Source organism: Saccharomyces mikatae (assembly GCF_947241705.1).
Source record: "Saccharomyces mikatae IFO 1815 strain IFO1815 genome assembly, chromosome: 8".
In the NCBI taxonomy this organism is placed as follows: Eukaryota; Fungi; Ascomycota; class Saccharomycetes; order Saccharomycetales; family Saccharomycetaceae; genus Saccharomyces; species Saccharomyces mikatae.
The window spans coordinates 500549-518064 of NC_079263.1; the positions used below are offsets into that span (position 1 = coordinate 500549).

The 17516-nt window shown below is 39.1% G+C and overlaps 6 protein-coding genes across 6 annotated transcripts; 4 read left to right on the forward strand and 2 right to left on the reverse strand.

Annotated features, from left to right (window-relative positions):
- Positions 1-883: 883 nt before the first annotated feature.
- Positions 884-2761, forward strand: SKN7 (kinase-regulated stress-responsive transcription factor SKN7; the record flags this gene model as incomplete). Its single annotated transcript, XM_056223066.1, has 1 exon — positions 884-2761. The coding sequence occupies one exon, from the start codon at positions 884-886 to the stop codon at positions 2759-2761; it is 1878 nt and encodes a 625-aa protein (XP_056082694.1).
- Positions 2762-3093: 332 nt separating this feature from the next.
- Positions 3094-4674, reverse strand: SET5 (S-adenosylmethionine-dependent methyltransferase; the record flags this gene model as incomplete). Its single annotated transcript, XM_056223067.1, has 1 exon — positions 3094-4674. The coding sequence occupies one exon, from the start codon at positions 4672-4674 to the stop codon at positions 3094-3096; it is 1581 nt and encodes a 526-aa protein (XP_056082695.1).
- Positions 4675-5624: 950 nt separating this feature from the next.
- Positions 5625-6806, forward strand: BAT1 (branched-chain-amino-acid transaminase BAT1; the record flags this gene model as incomplete). Its single annotated transcript, XM_056223068.1, has 1 exon — positions 5625-6806. The coding sequence occupies one exon, from the start codon at positions 5625-5627 to the stop codon at positions 6804-6806; it is 1182 nt and encodes a 393-aa protein (XP_056082696.1).
- A 997-nt stretch (positions 6807-7803) lies between these two features.
- CRG1 (S-adenosylmethionine-dependent methyltransferase) lies at positions 7804-8682 on the forward strand (the record flags this gene model as incomplete). The annotated part of the gene is made up of 1 exon (XM_056223069.1): positions 7804-8682. One exon carries the CDS (start codon positions 7804-7806, stop codon positions 8680-8682), a length of 879 nt encoding a protein of 292 aa, XP_056082697.1.
- A 268-nt stretch (positions 8683-8950) lies between these two features.
- SMKI08G2520 (aldose 1-epimerase superfamily protein) lies at positions 8951-9976 on the reverse strand (the record flags this gene model as incomplete). Its single annotated transcript, XM_056223070.1, has 1 exon — positions 8951-9976. One exon carries the CDS (start codon positions 9974-9976, stop codon positions 8951-8953), a length of 1026 nt encoding a protein of 341 aa, XP_056082698.1.
- Positions 9977-13351: 3375 nt separating this feature from the next.
- Positions 13352-17074, forward strand: SMKI08G2530 (flocculin FLO5; the record flags this gene model as incomplete). The annotated part of the gene is made up of 1 exon (XM_056223071.1): positions 13352-17074. One exon carries the CDS (start codon positions 13352-13354, stop codon positions 17072-17074), a length of 3723 nt encoding a protein of 1240 aa, XP_056082699.1.
- Positions 17075-17516: the final 442 nt, after the last annotated feature.

The following is a 17516-nucleotide window of genomic DNA, read 5'->3' on the forward strand; positions in this document are numbered from 1 at the left end:
TCTTCTCCTGTCTTTTCTCTTTCTTCTTCCCCCACCTTTCTACTTTTATTTCTACTTTCTATTCCTTTGTATCTTCTACTAATCTATCCTTTTATTCAACCATTTTCTCCTATTTATATATATATATGGAAAGTATGTATGTAATTTTGTTTTATTTATACTGCAAAATAAAATAGTTTGTGCCTACCACTTTCTAGTTTATTACAGTTCATAATCATCAGTTGTACTCTATCGTTTCATTGTACTTTGACATATTGGACCCTCATCTTTGTTCAGTTAGGGCTTGAGGGAAAAGTTTACTATCGGTCTCGAGTTCTGTACAATAAATATAGGTTGTTTTTTTTTTTCCTAAAAAGAAAAAGAAATATTGTTTTATTCAGGGCTTATTGAAGATAAAAAAAGGGCAAACACGTAGACTAGAGGGTTTGTACTTCGGAAAGGATGCTATGAGTGCGGGCAAGGCTCATCGATGAGTATTAAATGGATTTTCCGAAATTCTGAATTTCTTCTTTCTTGAGACAATGAATAGGATTTAGACAGCGTTATTAAACTTAACTGTCATCCTATCAAGCGTGACAAGATTAAAAGTGCTTCCAGGATTCGAATCGTTTGTCAAGAGTTTTACTAGCACAATACTGGTATTCCTGGTTACATTACTATATTCGAACATCCTATCTAGGCTTACTGCTGCGTTTGGGTCATAGGCAAAACTCGCCCATTAAAAGAACCTTCTGTCTATCCAAGAAGATCGGCAAAAGAACAACGAAATTACTGTATTATTAAAGGACTATTATAGACGTTTTTTTTCTCTTATTTTTCTTCTTTTTGTTTTCTGATTGTTTCTTATTCCTATTTTTTCGTTGCTTTACTTCTGATAGCCACTATGAGCTTTTCCACTATAAATAGCAACGTTAACAAAACTGCTGGTGATAATAATAATAATAATACAACCGAGAATAGTTCGACTACAGATCTTTTAGGAATGGATCTGTTGCAGAACGGATCTCGACTGATGAGCACAATACAGCCAAATAATTCTTCTGACATGGTGCACATGAACAATAAGACTAATGATGCTCCACCATCAGGAGCAAACGTCAATAGCGGTAGTACCAATCCAGGTTCAAAGGCACCCGCAAATGAATTTGTTAGGAAGCTTTTCCGGATACTGGAAAACAACGAGTATCCTGACATCGTAACTTGGACTGAGAATGGCAAAAGCTTTGTCGTTTTGGACACAGGAAAGTTCACTACGCATATATTGCCCAATCATTTCAAGCATTCAAATTTTGCTTCCTTTGTGAGGCAATTAAATAAGTACGACTTCCACAAAGTTAAGAGGAGCCCTGAAGAAAGACAAAAATGTAAGTATGGAGAACAAAGTTGGGAATTCCAGCATCCAGAATTTAGAGTCCACTACGGAAAAGGTCTAGATAACATCAAGAGGAAAATTCCGGCACAAAGGAAAGTACTGTTGGACGAGTCGCAAAAGGCTCTTTTGCATTTCAATAGTGAAGGTGCCAATCCAAACAACCTCTCAGGATCCCTCTTGAATGAATCAACCACAGAACTTTTATTAAGCAATACGGTAAGTAAAGACGCCTTTGGAAATTTAAGAAGGCGAGTAGACAAGCTGCAAAAGGAGCTGGATATGTCCAAAATGGAGAGTTATGCCACTAAGGTAGAGTTACAGAAATTGAATTCGAAATATAATACAGTTATTGAAAGCTTAATAACATTCAAAACAATAAACGAAAATTTGCTCAACAACTTCAATACTTTATGTTCCACTCTGGCAAATAACGGTATTGAAGTTCCAATATTTGGTGACAATGGAAATCAAAATTCAGCTGGTAATGCTAATAATCGAATGAGTACCGCAGCCATTCACAGTAATAACAATACCAACAATGCGTCTCCAGCCGCATCTACAGTGTCGTTACAACTTCCCAATTTGCCTGATGAGAATAGTTTAACACCAAATGCTCAAGGAACCACAGTCACACTACGAAAAGGTTTCCATGTACTATTGGTAGAAGATGATGCTGTGTCTATACAACTATGCTCAAAATTCTTACGCAAATATGGCTGCACTGTTCAAGTTGTTACTGATGGTCTTTCAGCTATTTCAACGCTAGAAAAATTCAGGTATGATTTGGTTTTAATGGACATTGTCATGCCTAATCTAGATGGTGCTACAGCAACATCTATTGTCAGAAGTTTTGATAACGAAACACCTATCATCGCTATGACCGGTAACATTATGAATCAAGATTTGATTACATATTTACAGCATGGTATGAACGATATATTGGCCAAGCCATTCACGAGGGATGATTTACATTCGATTTTAATACGTTACCTGAAGGACCGTATTCCTTTATGTGAGCAGCAATTACCACCTCGTAATTCTTCACCCCAAACACATTCTAACCCGAACACTGCCAATTCGAATCCTAACACAATAAATGAACAGTCATTAGCTATGTTACCACAAGAAAATTCGTCAACTACAACTCCTGTTACTCCAGGTGCTTCTATATCATCTGCGCAGCACGTTCAACAAGGTCAACAAGAACAGCAACACCAGCTTTTCCATGCTCAACAGCACCAGCAACAACATCAAAATTCGGTTGCTAATGCTAGACCAGACGTACCCATCCCGAACTTAGAACATGAAATCAACACTGTGCCACATTCATCCATGGGCTCTACCCCACAGTTACCACAACCTACACTACAAGAAAACCAACTATCGTAATTACCGGTAAATGGGCCTACGCGTATAAATTAACGGAGAAAAATCACACTATTAGCCATTATTGAAGTTCTTTATTTTTTTATGTGACCGTCTAGGATTATCATTTTCCTTTGATTCAATGTTTTATTTTGTTATTCTCTTCTGCTATTCTTAGCTGTCTATACCAAATCTTTGAATTTCATTTTTATCTGCTACTTGAAATTCACTATCGTTTCTTTTCCTTGTTTTCTTATATTTAATATTAATGTATATACATATCACGAAAAAACAATAACAAACAACAACAACAACAACAACAACAATTAAAGTGATTCTATTTATACGTTTCTCTCTCATCTTTCGTCCACTGCAACTGAAACGTTTGAGTCAAACCTAACTGAGGTTTTTCTTACATTACCTTGAGTATCAACTGTTTCTGGTATGTCCAATTCAAATTCTTTTCCGTTTTTTAGTATTTCCTTTAAGTCTGGTTGAGCCCCTCTCATAGAAGATTTTCGGTTACCTGACGATTTCTTAGTGCCGCCTTCACCGCTGTCGTTAGAATCAACTTCCTGCACGGCTAAATTAGTATCTGCACTCTGTTTTTCCAAATTTGGAATTCTTTCGAAAGTAGACAGCTCATTTTGACAGCGGTCGCACTGACATAGAAACCCCCAGTTAACTCTCAGTTCTCTACGTCTCAACCTTACGCCATGTAAAGGATTAACGTACGTAATACGTATTTGGTCACCTTTTTTTATTGGCTTTCTTGCATGTAACTTCAATTCCTCATGCTCCTCTACCTGCTCGATATAAGCATTCGGTTCACAATCATGGTTTATAAAAGAGATCCAACGGTATATTTGCCCATTATATTGATTGATATTGAACGTTCCGATCATGGTTAAGAACTTTTCCAAGTCTATTTCTTCAGAAGCTTTTGGAAACGCTCCACAAAATAACTCATAACACTTCTTCCAAACAATCTCGTCATCAATATTCTTCTCAATGCCATTTTCAGTGCCATTATTGGATCCGTCTTCCGTATGTACAGTCGTACCATTCATTAAATTAAACGTACTACCAATACCACTAGCGTCTCTTAATTTTATTCTTACCCTTTGTGAAACACTTGCTAACTGATCCCATCGCTCTTTGACTTCGCCTGTGGTATCTAAAAGCATGGATCCATATATAAGGCCAATGGAGAAGGCAGCAGTGAAACAGTACTTTTCACAGTAGTTGACAAATCTTTTCCAATTACCAGCATGAAGGATATCAATTCTATTTGATCTCCATGAATGGTATAACAGCTCATGCAAAGATGCGTGTGCTTTTTTGCATTTTTCACTGCACCAAATTGCCTTGCAGACTTCACAATCCAAATAATGAACCATAATTTTGTGCTGTGTCAAATCATACAGCGCTTTACCGCATCGAGCACATGCCTTCCCATTAGAAATGAAAAAAAGCTTATCCAATGGTGGGACATACACAATAGGTTTATTTTCTTTTATGATGATTTGGCCCTTGGAAAAATCCTTCTCGGCGAAAAGGCCCCTTCCTTGCTCGCTATCAATAAATTGTATTCTAACTTTGGCATTAGCATCTAGGGTTTCAGGAAAATGAATATTGCCCTTATATAGCGACACTGTCTCCAGGTCAGTGTCGTAAAGATGATGCTGGTTCAAAATTTTCCGGAAACGAGAAGTGCTTAGTTTCCACGTTTGATTTCTCTCTTCAATCCTGTCATAAAGGTGCTGAATCGTAGCATCTTCTGTCCCAGGCTCTTCCTTCCACAATAGAACTACGTCATCACAAACCTCTTCCTCGGTGGGAGTTACTTCTCGAGAACTAAAGCCATTTTTCGTGCCCTCTTGCACCGCACCTTGATCGCTATCGTTTAGGGTCCCTATCTTGATAGTCAATGCCATTTTTCTGTCACTTCTAGTTGATTCGTATCGGTGCACGCTTGGCTATTTACTTTATTTACCTTCTATTGTTTTAATGACAAGTTCCCCATGATTATGATATCAAAAAAAGAAAGAACGAAAAATAATACGAAAAGAAAAAGAAAATTATGAAATCAAGTGAAAAAATCAACGAAAAGAAGAGGATTCAGTAACAAAAATATGCCAATATCATCACTATTTAGCAAACGAACACCCGTTTAGGCAAGACAAGAGATGCTGCAAAAAGAAATTCAAAAAGCTCTCCACTCACGAGTAAATCTCTTGATAACTCACGTGGGGAGGCTACAAACTTTAAATACCATATCGAGGACATGAAAGAGTGTACCTATTCACTACAGACAAAGATTTGTTTCACTACGATTCAAATAAGTAAACCGGTCTTCTAGAGGAGTAAACCGAAGTAAAAATACCTACCGAAAAGATGATAAAATTACTTGGAAAGCCAAAACCTTGAACCAGTAGTTTCTGTTAATTGATTGTTAGTCACCGCTATGGGCTGTATTCAATTTAGATATTTCAAATATGAACCGCATGGTATGTTTTCTCACCTAAACCGTAAAGCTTACAGGTTGTGTTGGATAGCTACTGCGTCAATTGTATACAGGACGAATGAATTTTTACAGGGGTGAGTCCGAAGTAATTTTTTCTTGGCAGATTGCGTAGACCTGCCGTTATTGCTCATCCATTAGCTTTTAGTTAGTCTTGGAGGTTTTATTGTTGTGTATTTACTTCTATTATGAGTCAAATTTTTCCTATTATGGTGGCCGGTACCGGCGTTTTGGCTTTGAAGAAAAAAACCCATTTGAAAAAAAATGGCACTATAAAGAAAGCTAGTGACAACGATTCCATACCCTCGCAAGTATACCCTCTATTTGGAAGATAAGCTAGTCAAGAGTTTAACATACTGAAACATGTTACAAAGACACTCCTTAAGACTGGGGAAATTCTCCATCAGAACGCTTGCCACTGGTGCTCCACTAGATGCATCCAAATTGAGAATCACCAAGAATCCAAATCCATCCAAGCCAAGACCAAATGAAGAGTTAGTGTTTGGCCAAACCTTCACAGATCACATGTTGACCATCCCATGGTCTGCCAAAGAAGGTTGGGGAGCTCCACACATCAAACCTTATGGAAATTTGTCTCTCGACCCATCTGCTTGTGTGTTCCATTATGCATTTGAGTTATTTGAAGGTTTAAAAGCATACAGAACTCCTCAAAATACCATTACTATGTTCCGTCCTGACAAGAACATGACTCGTATGAACAAGTCTGCTGCTAGAATTTGTTTACCAACCTTCGAATCCGAAGAATTAATCAAGCTTACAGGAAAATTGATTGAACAGGATAAGCATTTGGTTCCACAAGGAAACGGTTACTCGTTATACATTAGACCAACGATGATTGGTACGTCCAAAGGTTTAGGTGTCGGTACTCCTTCCGAGGCTCTTCTTTACGTCATTACTTCTCCAGTGGGTCCTTACTACAAGACTGGTTTCAAAGCTGTACGTCTTGAAGCAACAGACTATGCTACAAGAGCTTGGCCAGGTGGTGTTGGTGACAAAAAGTTAGGTGCTAACTATGCCCCATGCATTTTGCCTCAATTGCAAGCTGCTGAAAGAGGCTACCAACAAAATCTGTGGTTGTTCGGCCCAGAAAAGAACATTACCGAGGTCGGTACCATGAATGTGTTCTTTGTATTCCTCAACAAAGTAACCGGAAAGAAAGAATTGGTTACTGCTCCTTTGGATGGTACTATCTTAGAAGGTGTTACCAGAGATTCCGTCTTGACTTTGGCTCGTGATAAGCTAGACCCTCAAGAATGGGACATCAACGAACGTTATTACACCATTACTGAGGTTGCTACAAGAGCTCAACAAGGTGAACTATTGGAAGCTTTTGGTTCTGGTACTGCTGCTGTCGTTTCGCCCATCAAGGAAATTGGTTGGAACAACAAAGATATCCATGTTCCATTATTACCTGGTGAACAATGTGGTGCATTGACCAAACAAGTCGCGCAATGGATTGCGGATATCCAATACGGTAGAACCAAGTATGACAACTGGTCAAGAACTGTTGCTGACTTGAATTAATGATAAAAACAATTAAACACCTAAAAAAAAGACAATTTTTTCCAAGATGTGTTTTCTCTCTCAACGTATACATATAGATACATACTTTACAATTCCTATTAGATTTATTTATTATTTTTATGAAACATTAAATTATCGAAGAAACTTTGTTCTTGGAAATCTGTCTTGACAATGAATATAAACTCGTACTGATAAGGTACTGGTCAAGCATGGCAGCTCACCCGTAAAAACACTTCTTCAATAATAACAACACAATTGGCTTAGATATTACATCACTCCTCATATATAAGAGCCAAGCAGGCTCTAACTAACTGGTGCAGGACAAAGTGATACTTAATTGCAGTGTTTTGGTCTTCGTGACTGACATGATTATTCTCAAGAAAGGATGGAAACTCCTTAAATTTATTTTCACGATCGATATTGTGCATGTTGGGAGGCCCTTTTGTATCATTATCCTGCTTATTTTATATCACATGAATTGGTTCAATTAGGGGCCTTTTTTTGCATATTTAATTTGGGCATTGTTAACTATCTGAATATACGTACATGTCGATCTACTAGAGGAAAACACTGTAGTTCTCGTCCTAAAATAGCACGAAAGAATGCTTTATCTTTTGGAGGTGGCTCCAGGGTTTATTTGAAGATTGATCAATATATTTCCTAGAGAGAAGAAAAAAGCGACGCAAAGTAACTAAAAGGGTTACTTATTGCGATTATAAGTTCTTAGAAGTGTAAAAATTCTCGTGTAGATTAAATGTGATGGGGTCAATTTTTTATCACAGTCAGCTAGTAGCCCAGAAATGTAGGGAGAATTTCTACTTGCCCCGTCCCTATTCAAGAAATTTTCATTAGATTTAATTTTATCAGTCTATATTTAGCAGCCAACTTAGCGTCCTAAGGATCGCACAGAAGAGAAACATCTTAAAAGAGCAAGCAACTTTTTTTTACTCTGGCTTTATCTTAAAGGCCGGCCTCATGCAAAGGAAATCAATTTAGAATGCCCAAGACAAGTTATTTAGACAAAAATTTCGAATCATCGCATTACAATGATGTGCGTCCCTCTTATCCCCTATCTTTAGTCAATGAAATCATGAAATTTCATGAAGGTCCGTGCAAAAGTTTGGTAGATATTGGATGTGGTACAGGAAAAGCAACTTTCCTCTTCGAACCATATTTCGAGGAAGTCACTGGCGTTGACCCCTCTTCTGCCATGCTCTTCATTGCTGAGAAGGTAAAAAATGAACTTAAATTGAGCAACAAGATCAAATTTATTAATTCTGCTGCAGAAGACTTATCCAGTATTCAGCCAGAAACTGTGGATATGGTTATCAGTGCGGAAGCTATTCACTGGTGTAATCTCGAGCAGCTATTCCACCAAGTTTCCTCCATATTACGAAGTGATGGGACTTTTGCATTTTGGTTTTATATTCAGCCGGAATTTGTGGACGTTGGTCCAGAAGCCTTAGACGTATACTACAAATATGGATGGAGCAAAAATTACATGGGTAGGTACCTGGACGACAACCAACGGGAAGTCTTGTTAAATTACGGTGGTAAAAAACTACGTTCTTTATTATCAGACCAATTCAAGGATATTGAGGTAACAATTTACAGTCCTTCAGATACTAAGGCATCAACAGTATCTGCTGAAAAAAATCAGTTCCTTTGGCAAACAACTATCACCTTGAATCAATTCAAAGAGTTTGTGAAAAGTTGGAGCTTATACTCTTCTTGGACAAAAGATAATCCACATGAGCCGGATATTGCGGATACATTCGTTAATGAGTTGAAGGAGGTTTGTCATTGTGAGAACTTGGATGTTCCTTTGAAAGTAGAGTGGTCGACGTTTTATTACTTATGTAGGAAAAGAGAATAGATTATCTAAACATAAAAAAATTATTCGTTTTCAATTTTGGACGACCAAAAAAGGATATTGTTTTATGTAAAGCAATACATCAACTGGTCTTTATTGAAGTTTAAAGGAAATTGCTGATTCAAGCAGCAAAGAAGTGACTGAGACAATTTCTGTATCACTACTATCGATTGTCCATTTGAAATTCTTTTCAGACAATGCCACCTCATAAAGTGCTTTATTTACAGACAAACAAGGCGAGATTATAAATATAGACATTCTGAATTTATATCTATATCTCAAAACGATACTGAGTCTTAGAAGTATATACTTCACCACGTTTTAAAAGAACGCAACCTCTCCATTCATCACGGTTGATCGCATCAACATATCTACCTTGTTCAACTGCAAACCCAGCCCTTGGCGTGAAATTGCCACACAGATTGTCACCTGTGTAAAATAGAACAGTTGGTTCTGTTGTTGAAACTTCCAAAGAGAGGTGTGATTCAGGATGATAAGCCTTAAAAACTGGGACCAACTTGTTTACGCTCACTGAGTCTGTGACCTTCAAATCTTTGTTTGTATCAATAAGGAAACCATAGTCATAATTTGGCCCATCATCCCGCAGAATGGTGGGTTTGGGAGAGTCAAAAGTAGCGATATCTCTTTTAATGATTTTGCCAGTAGGGATTAGTGCTCCTTCACTGACTTCTAATGATTTATCAGAGCAAAGTCTAACCTCTGTTCCTCTAATAGATTTTTCATCCTTAGATTTGTTCAAATTAAAGTACGTGTGATTCGTCATGTTGATAGGAGTAGCCTCTCCATTAACCAATTTTGCCTCATATTCCATGTCCAGAGTCATGTGGGCGACATTCAATGTGTACTTTAGCGTAACTGCTAGATCACCTGGAAATTCATTAGGTAACGTGTGGTCATCCAACAACGAGAACTTAACAATGTAAACGTCCTCGAGAGGATTTTCAACCGGAGATGCCTTATATTTCTTGAGGTGAAAAGAGCTGATACTACTATGATTCGTGTTTCCACAATTGTTCACGGTCAATTGATGAGGACCATCTTCCAAATCAAAGGTACCTTTGAAAATACGATTAGCATAACGACCAACAGTAGCACCAATGTAATTGTCCCCATCCGAAATGTAGTCTTGTATTTTCGGATACCCTAGAACAATTGATTGATTATTTACTTTTAAGTCAAGCAAAGTAGCACCAAGCTCTGAAATTGTTGCATGAAACCTTTTCTCATCACCAATTGTGATGACTGCGTATTTGTCGCCGGTATTGTCTTTCGTCATTATCGTTTATCGTGTTTTTTAATTGTATACACTCTTGCTAGTTGTAAAACATCGCCAATTTGGGTCGAGAAATTTCCCAATATGTTCGCATTTATATCTTAAAGCATCTGATATGGAGCTGTATGAATATTTAAACCGGGGAGGAATTTCCTACATAAGATCACGCTAGTACCTAATTGCCAGAGAAACATCCCGACTGCGAGGTCATAGCACCTCTGCAGCTTATTTGACCTTCACGCGATTTCAGTGCCCGAGAATTTCCCCGTGGCGGAATTTTATGCGAGAATTTTTCCGCATTAGAGAAATGTGCCATATTCTACTCGCAGCACAATTCTGCCCTTCCCCCGCCTCCAGATGCATTTATCCGCTATAAAAACGTCGATCGTATAAATACACATGTGTCGGAAGATCTATTTCAAGAATCTCACCACGCGTATGAAGCACCAGGCTGCTTCATGACCTCTGTCCTTACCCACTTAATTTAGATTATACAGACCTTGTTGTATTAATGCGCGATTTCCGCGTACCAACTACAATGGGATGCTGCCCACATAAACGCGAATTGCGAAAACTGTGTAAAAACTCTCTGTAAGCGCGTATGAGTACCTTCATCGCAACTAGTATTTTTAAACTTTATGACTTTATTAAAGGCAGTGGCCTATTGGTGGACCATGCCTTTCATACTTTTTAATTATTAGCAAACAACCATGAAACTTTGCATGATTATATTCAAACAATACAGCAGCAGCAGCTATTCGTTTCAACAATATTTGCAAGTAGGGTAAAAAACAAACGTTATAACATTTTTCTCAAAGAAAGTAGTACGAGCAGATTACTACACCTAATTTGTGCGTTCGGTTCAAATGTAATTCTGTCATCATGTTATCGCGTGAAATAATCGTCTCCATGGATTTCAAAGGAATATCGAGAACCCACAAAATAACAGTAATGAGAGCTCTGCTTTACGATATTCATAGTTTCATAAGGATCACCCGCAAGTATGATATGCTGATATGATCTTCACTCAAGTATAAGGAAAAAAGTATTTCGAGGAAAAAGAACATTTTGTGCGCGGGAGGTCGATCATGTAGTGAAACAATCCGCTTGAAAACGTATGATTTTCGTCCAAATTCATAATCACTCTAGGTACTTGTCTAAAATATAACTCGACGAATTATTAAAATGTGATCTGCACCGAATTCTCTAAGTGCGTATCCCCTTTCTTATGCAGTGCACACTCTTTGAATATCTTGCAGAAGTCAACTAAAGATTGGATATATAGTTATTTCCTTCTGAAACCACATTTTAATGAAGAGTGAGCGTCACAAAATTAATAGTCAAAGTGGAAACCTAGAATCTGATAATTCCGATGGTTCAACAAAAGGACTAAGAAAATAGCGAAAAGAAAGCTTAGCAATAACGTATTGCTCAAAAATGAGCGAGATTTATACTGTGGGGCCTGGCAATGATGTATTTCAATTGAAGTTATATCCAGACTCATCAATATTCACTGCGGGAGCAGTTCACAGTCAACGCAGATGTGTGAGAGACATATACTCTGTTTGATGTGCTTGCACGGATCCATCTAAAAGAGTTATTCTTAGCTAGAACAGCAGAAGCGTAAATACTTTCTTTAACTGAGATTGTAGAAGATTTATAAGCAACCCGATATTTGCTCGCTCTTAGCTCCGTCAAATGAAGATTAGTACAATCCCATCTAATCCTATCAAAACATCAGCATATTATTTATTACTCGTCAGTAGTGCTAGTTGCATGTAGCACAATCTGAAAATTCAAAATATAACTTTAAAGATATCTCTTGCTTGTTGAATCATCATGCAAAATAGGGCTGTGAACTCATTATCGCCATATAAAAGAGGAAACTCATGAATGGGCTATTGTTCAAATTAAACATTTAAGATAGAAAAATTATTAGGAAAATTGTGATGATTCCGACAAATCTATTCCATGAAATTGTATAACAGGCAGACAATATTGGAATAAGTCTTCTGTTGCAAGAGCTAACATCCAAACATCATTGTCAAGTCTTGCCAAAACATCAGGGGATCGCGAGGTCAATTATAAATCTTCCTCATAAGGAGTGCTGAGCAACCGAATACAAACATCACTATGATCAAATATTTTGATGCTAAAATATAGGCAACCTCACGCCATGTCATATATAGTAAAAAGAACGTAGGTGGGAGCACTCCAAACAAGCTTTTTTGCAGGATACTCTTCCTAGTTGGTCTATGGCTACAGATAAGAGCCAATAACTTTGGAAATGCAAAGAGAATTACAGTATAAGCGGTGAAATGTTGCAGAAGTTTATTAACCAGTATGATTTTCATTTTGAAAAGTAGAGGCATAGAGCCCACCAAGTTGCCCTGTTGTGGAAGGGATCTTCAAGTCGATTTGCAGCAATCGGGTCACTTTCCTACGGCTTGTTCTGGCGTTATTATTGCCCCCCTCAAATGATCCCCTTACAACCGAAACCTTCTTTTGCAGGAAAAACCTTATTTGGCATTAGTTATGAAAAATTCTCTTGTTTCCCGCAGATTTTCATGCAGGATCAAACTTCTGGATTCTCACGAGATTTTTTCACGCTACGTTTTTCTTCCTTTTCCCTCGAACGTTCCGATTAAGATGTAATATGTCATTTTCGCCACAAAAAAATAACCCACTTGCTGTCAAGCAAAATAAAACATACTCCTTTCTAGGTCATATAAATTATTTCCATCGTTATCAAGCTTGGCACTTCAACGCATCCTTGCATTTTATTCGTGGCTTCCTAAAAAATAATAATTCAGCCTGATTTAGGGATGCATGAAAATGTAAAAGATGATGTCGTAGGTCGCTTTTAGCAGAACTCAAAGCGCGTCTAATATTGTACTTCACAAATAAACATTTTAATTTTTTATTTTGTTTTGCGTTCGTTGAGTCCTGGAAGGAACCAGAAGGAACGTTTGCAAATAATTGTTGGGGAGAATGGGATGGAGTTACAATTTGTAGTGATTGTATACCGTCAATGGAGAGAATTTCTTATGAAATATTTCACACTTTCACAGTCTTATCATTTTAGAAACACTGAAGGTTGGTTGTAGTCTTCTGCTTCAGAAAAGCAATATTTTGATAAATAAAGGACATATAAAAAGAACGCCCTCATGCTTTCGTTTCTCCACCGTCACTTTTCTTCTAATAGATCATCACTACTGAACAATTAGCCAAAAAATGATAAATACTCACCGTTATGTATTTTTGGCATTGTTTGCCTTCCTAGCACTGCTTAAAGTAGCTTCTGGAAGTATAGAAGCGTGCCTGCCAGAGGGTCAAAGGAAAAATGGGATGAACATCAATTTTTATCAATATAGTTTGATGGATTCATCCACATATTCAAATGCGGCGTATATGGCTTATCAATATGCAAATAAGGCGAAGCTGGGCTCTGTCGCAGGACAGACCACAATTTCGATTCACTATGATATACCTTGTGTTGGTTTTTTTGAAACTTTTTCTTGCCCTGAAGAAGATTCTTCTGATGATGGCATGGGCTTCACGTGCAACAATGAATATTGCTCCAATAGCCAAAGCGCTGCGTATTGGAGTTCAGATCTCTTTGGTTTTTACACCACTCCAACAAACATAACTGTGGAAATGAAAGGCTATTTTTTGCCACCCCAGACTGGCTCGTACACATTCAAGTTTGCAACAGTAGATGACTCAGCAATTCTATCAATCGGAGGTGATGCTGCATTTGAATGTTGTAAACAAGAACAGCCTCCAATTACATCCGCTGACTTTACAATTAATGGTATCAAACCATGGGGCCAGAGCTTACCGCCTAACATAGAAGGATCAGCCTATATGTATGCTGGCTTTTATTATCCAATGAAGATTGTTTATTCAAATGCTGTTTCTTGGGGTACACTTCCAATTAGTGTGACACTACCAGATGGTACTATTGTGAACGACGACTTTGAAGGGTACGTATATTCTTTCGACGACAATCTAAATCAGCCTAATTGTACTATCCCAGACCCTCCTAGCCATACCACTTCAGGCATTATAACCACTACCACAGGATCATGGACCGGTTCTTTCACCACTACATACACTGAGACATCTACATTCACTGGTTCTAATGGACTACCAACTGACGAAACTATCATTGAGATTAAAACGCCAACTAGTGTCAGCTCATCCAGTGCTCCATCATCATCAAGTGTAGCAGGTTTGATCACCACGACCACTGAACCATGGTCTGGTACTTTCACCACGACAACCACGGAAATGAGCACTTTCACTGGTACTAATGGTAACCCAACTGACGAAACCGTCATTGTTATCAGAACTCCAAGCAGTAGAGGTTTGATCACCACCACTACTGAACCATGGTCTGGTACTTTCACCACGACAACCACGGAAATGAGCACTTTCACTGGTACTAATGGTAACCCAACTGACGAAACCGTCATTGTTATCAGAACTCCAAGCAGTAGAGGTTTGATCACCACCACTACTGAACCATGGTCTGGTACTTTCACCACGACAACCACGGAAATGAGCACTTTCACTGGTACTAATGGTAACCCAACTGACGAAACCGTCATTGTTATCAGAACTCCAAGCAGTAGAGGTTTGATCACCACCACTACTGAACCATGGTCCGGTACTTTCACTACTACCACCACCGAAATGAGCACTTTCACCGGTACGAATGGTAACCCAACTGACGAAACTGTTATTGTTATCAGAACCCCAAGCAGTGTCAGCTCATCCAGTGCTCCATCATCATCAAGTGTAGCAGGTTTGATCACCACGACCACTGAACCATGGTCTGGTACTTTCACCACGACAACCACGGAAATGAGCACTTTCACCGGTACGAATGGTAACCCAACTGACGAAACCGTCATTGTTATTAGAACTCCAAGCAGTAGAGGTTTGATCACCACGACCACTGAACCATGGTCTGGTACTTTCACCACGACAACCACGGAAATGAGCACTTTCACCGGTACGAATGGTAACCCAACTGACGAAACCGTCATTGTTATTAGAACTCCAAGCAGTAGAGGTTTGATCACCACGACCACTGAACCATGGTCTGGTACTTTCACCACGACAACCACGGAAATGAGCACTTTCACCGGTACGAATGGTAACCCAACTGACGAAACCGTCATTGTTATCAGAACTCCAAGCAGTAGAGGTTTGATCACCACGACCACTGAACCATGGTCTGGTACTTTCACCACGACAACCACGGAAATGAGCACTTTCACCGGTACGAATGGTAACCCAACTGACGAAACCGTCATTGTTATCAGAACTCCAAGCAGTAGAGGTTTGATCACCACCACTACTGAACCATGGTCTGGTACTTTCACCACGACAACCACGGAAATGAGCACTTTCACCGGTACGAATGGTAACCCAACTGACGAAACCGTCATTGTTATCAGAACGCCAACTAGCTCTGGTTTGATCACCACCACTACTGAACCATGGTCCGGTACTTTCACCACGACAACCACGGAAATGAGCACTTTCACTGGTACGAATGGTAACCCAACTGACGAAACCGTCATTGTTATCAGAACTCCAAGCAGTAGAGGTTTGATCACCACCACTACTGAACCATGGTCCGGTACTTTCACTACTACCACCACCGAAATGAGCACTTTCACCGGTACGAATGGTAACCCAACTGACGAAACTGTTATTGTTATCAGAACTCCAAGCAGTAGAGGTCTGATCACCACGACCACTGAACCATGGTCTGGTACTTTCACCACGACAACCACTGAAATGAGCACTTTCACCGGTACTAATGGTAACCCAACTGACGAAACTGTTATTGTTATCAGAACCCCAAGCAGTGTCAGCTCATCCAGTGTTTCATCATCTACTCCAGGAAGTATCATTAGTTCTGTCACATCTTCTCATCCAATTATCACGCCCTTGTACCCCAGCAACGGAACTTCAATTGTCAGTTCTTCCGCCAGCTCCCAGGATCAAACCCCAATTTCTTCAACATCTACCTTAGTGAGCCCCTCTTCTGTACTTTCTGAACCATCTAAAACATTTGTTATTCCAACTACTGGTTCTACTACCGATTCCGCTGAAATCCAAAGCAGTTCAATTAATTCTTTTACTGGCTATTCCACAAATCACAAAACTAGCTCTGTCTCTTCTTCATCCGCTTCTGCAGAACCATCAAAGGTGTCTAGTTATTCATCTTCATATATCACCACTACAACAAGCGAGCAAACTACTTTGGTTACCATAACTTCCTGCGGACCTCATACATGCACTGAGTCCACTTCTTCTGCTATTGTTTCTACAGCCACAACAACCGTTAGCGGCGTCACAACAGAGTACACCACATGGTGTCCTATTTCTACCACAGTCCCAGCAAAACAAACTACACTGGTTACTGTTACTTCTTGTGAGTCTGACATCTGTTCCAAGGTTACCTCTTCCGCTATTGTTTCTACAACCACAGCTACTATTAATGGAGCTGTCACTGAATACACAACATGGTGTCCTGTTTCCACTACAGAATCAAAACAACAGACAACACTAGTCACAGTTACTTCTTGTGAATCTGGTGTCTGTTCAGAAACCGCTTCGCCAGCTATCGTTTCGACAGCCACGGCTACCATAAATGACGTCGTAACGATTTTCCCCACATGGAGCCCACAAACTACGGACGAAAAAGCTGTTAACTCTAATACTGTAAGTACCTCTTCCATATCAGAAGCTGCTGAAACCGAAACAGCAACCCGTTCTTCACTTTCAAGATCCAGCTATGCCGAAGAAACACACTCGACTGTTGCATCCAGCGCAATTGGACACACCAATAGTGTTTCTGTTTCTGTTTCTGTTTCTGTAACTGCCAGCACCAGAGGTGTCTCAACTTCTGGCTTGATCACTATGTCTCAACAGCCTCGCAGCGTTTCTTCAAACGGTACACCTGTGTCCAGCACAGCTTCCTTAGAGATTTCAAGCTACGTTGGTATTGCGAATGGTCTGCTGGCCAATAGTGGACTATGTGTCTTCATTGCCTCCTTGTTGATGTCAATTGTTTATTGAGGCAAACGTTCTTTTATACATTCATCTTCTTTACAATAGACATGTCTAGACATGTACTTTTATTTCTTATTATCCCTCTTTTCTCGATACCTTTGTTCTTATTTTTAGTTCATAGTTTTATAGATCATAAAATTTGAATCGACTTACTGAAACCTTCTTAAGTACCAACAGTATCTAGTTCTAGGATTAATATGTGCGAGACCTATTATGGTCCGCGAATCAGCCTAATTGATGGATATTCAGTAAGTTGAAATTATTTTAATGTGTTGACCCTTGAAATAAACGGGCACAAAATAAAGCCTTGCTCAAAGCTGCTAATTCCTCCTTTCTCGTTCTCCACCTTCACCTATTGCTCTCTCTTACACACGCAGAGCGCGATTTAGAATATATATCAGAAGAGACCTGAATGCGTCTCCATATGAATGTAATCAGAAGCGCTGAC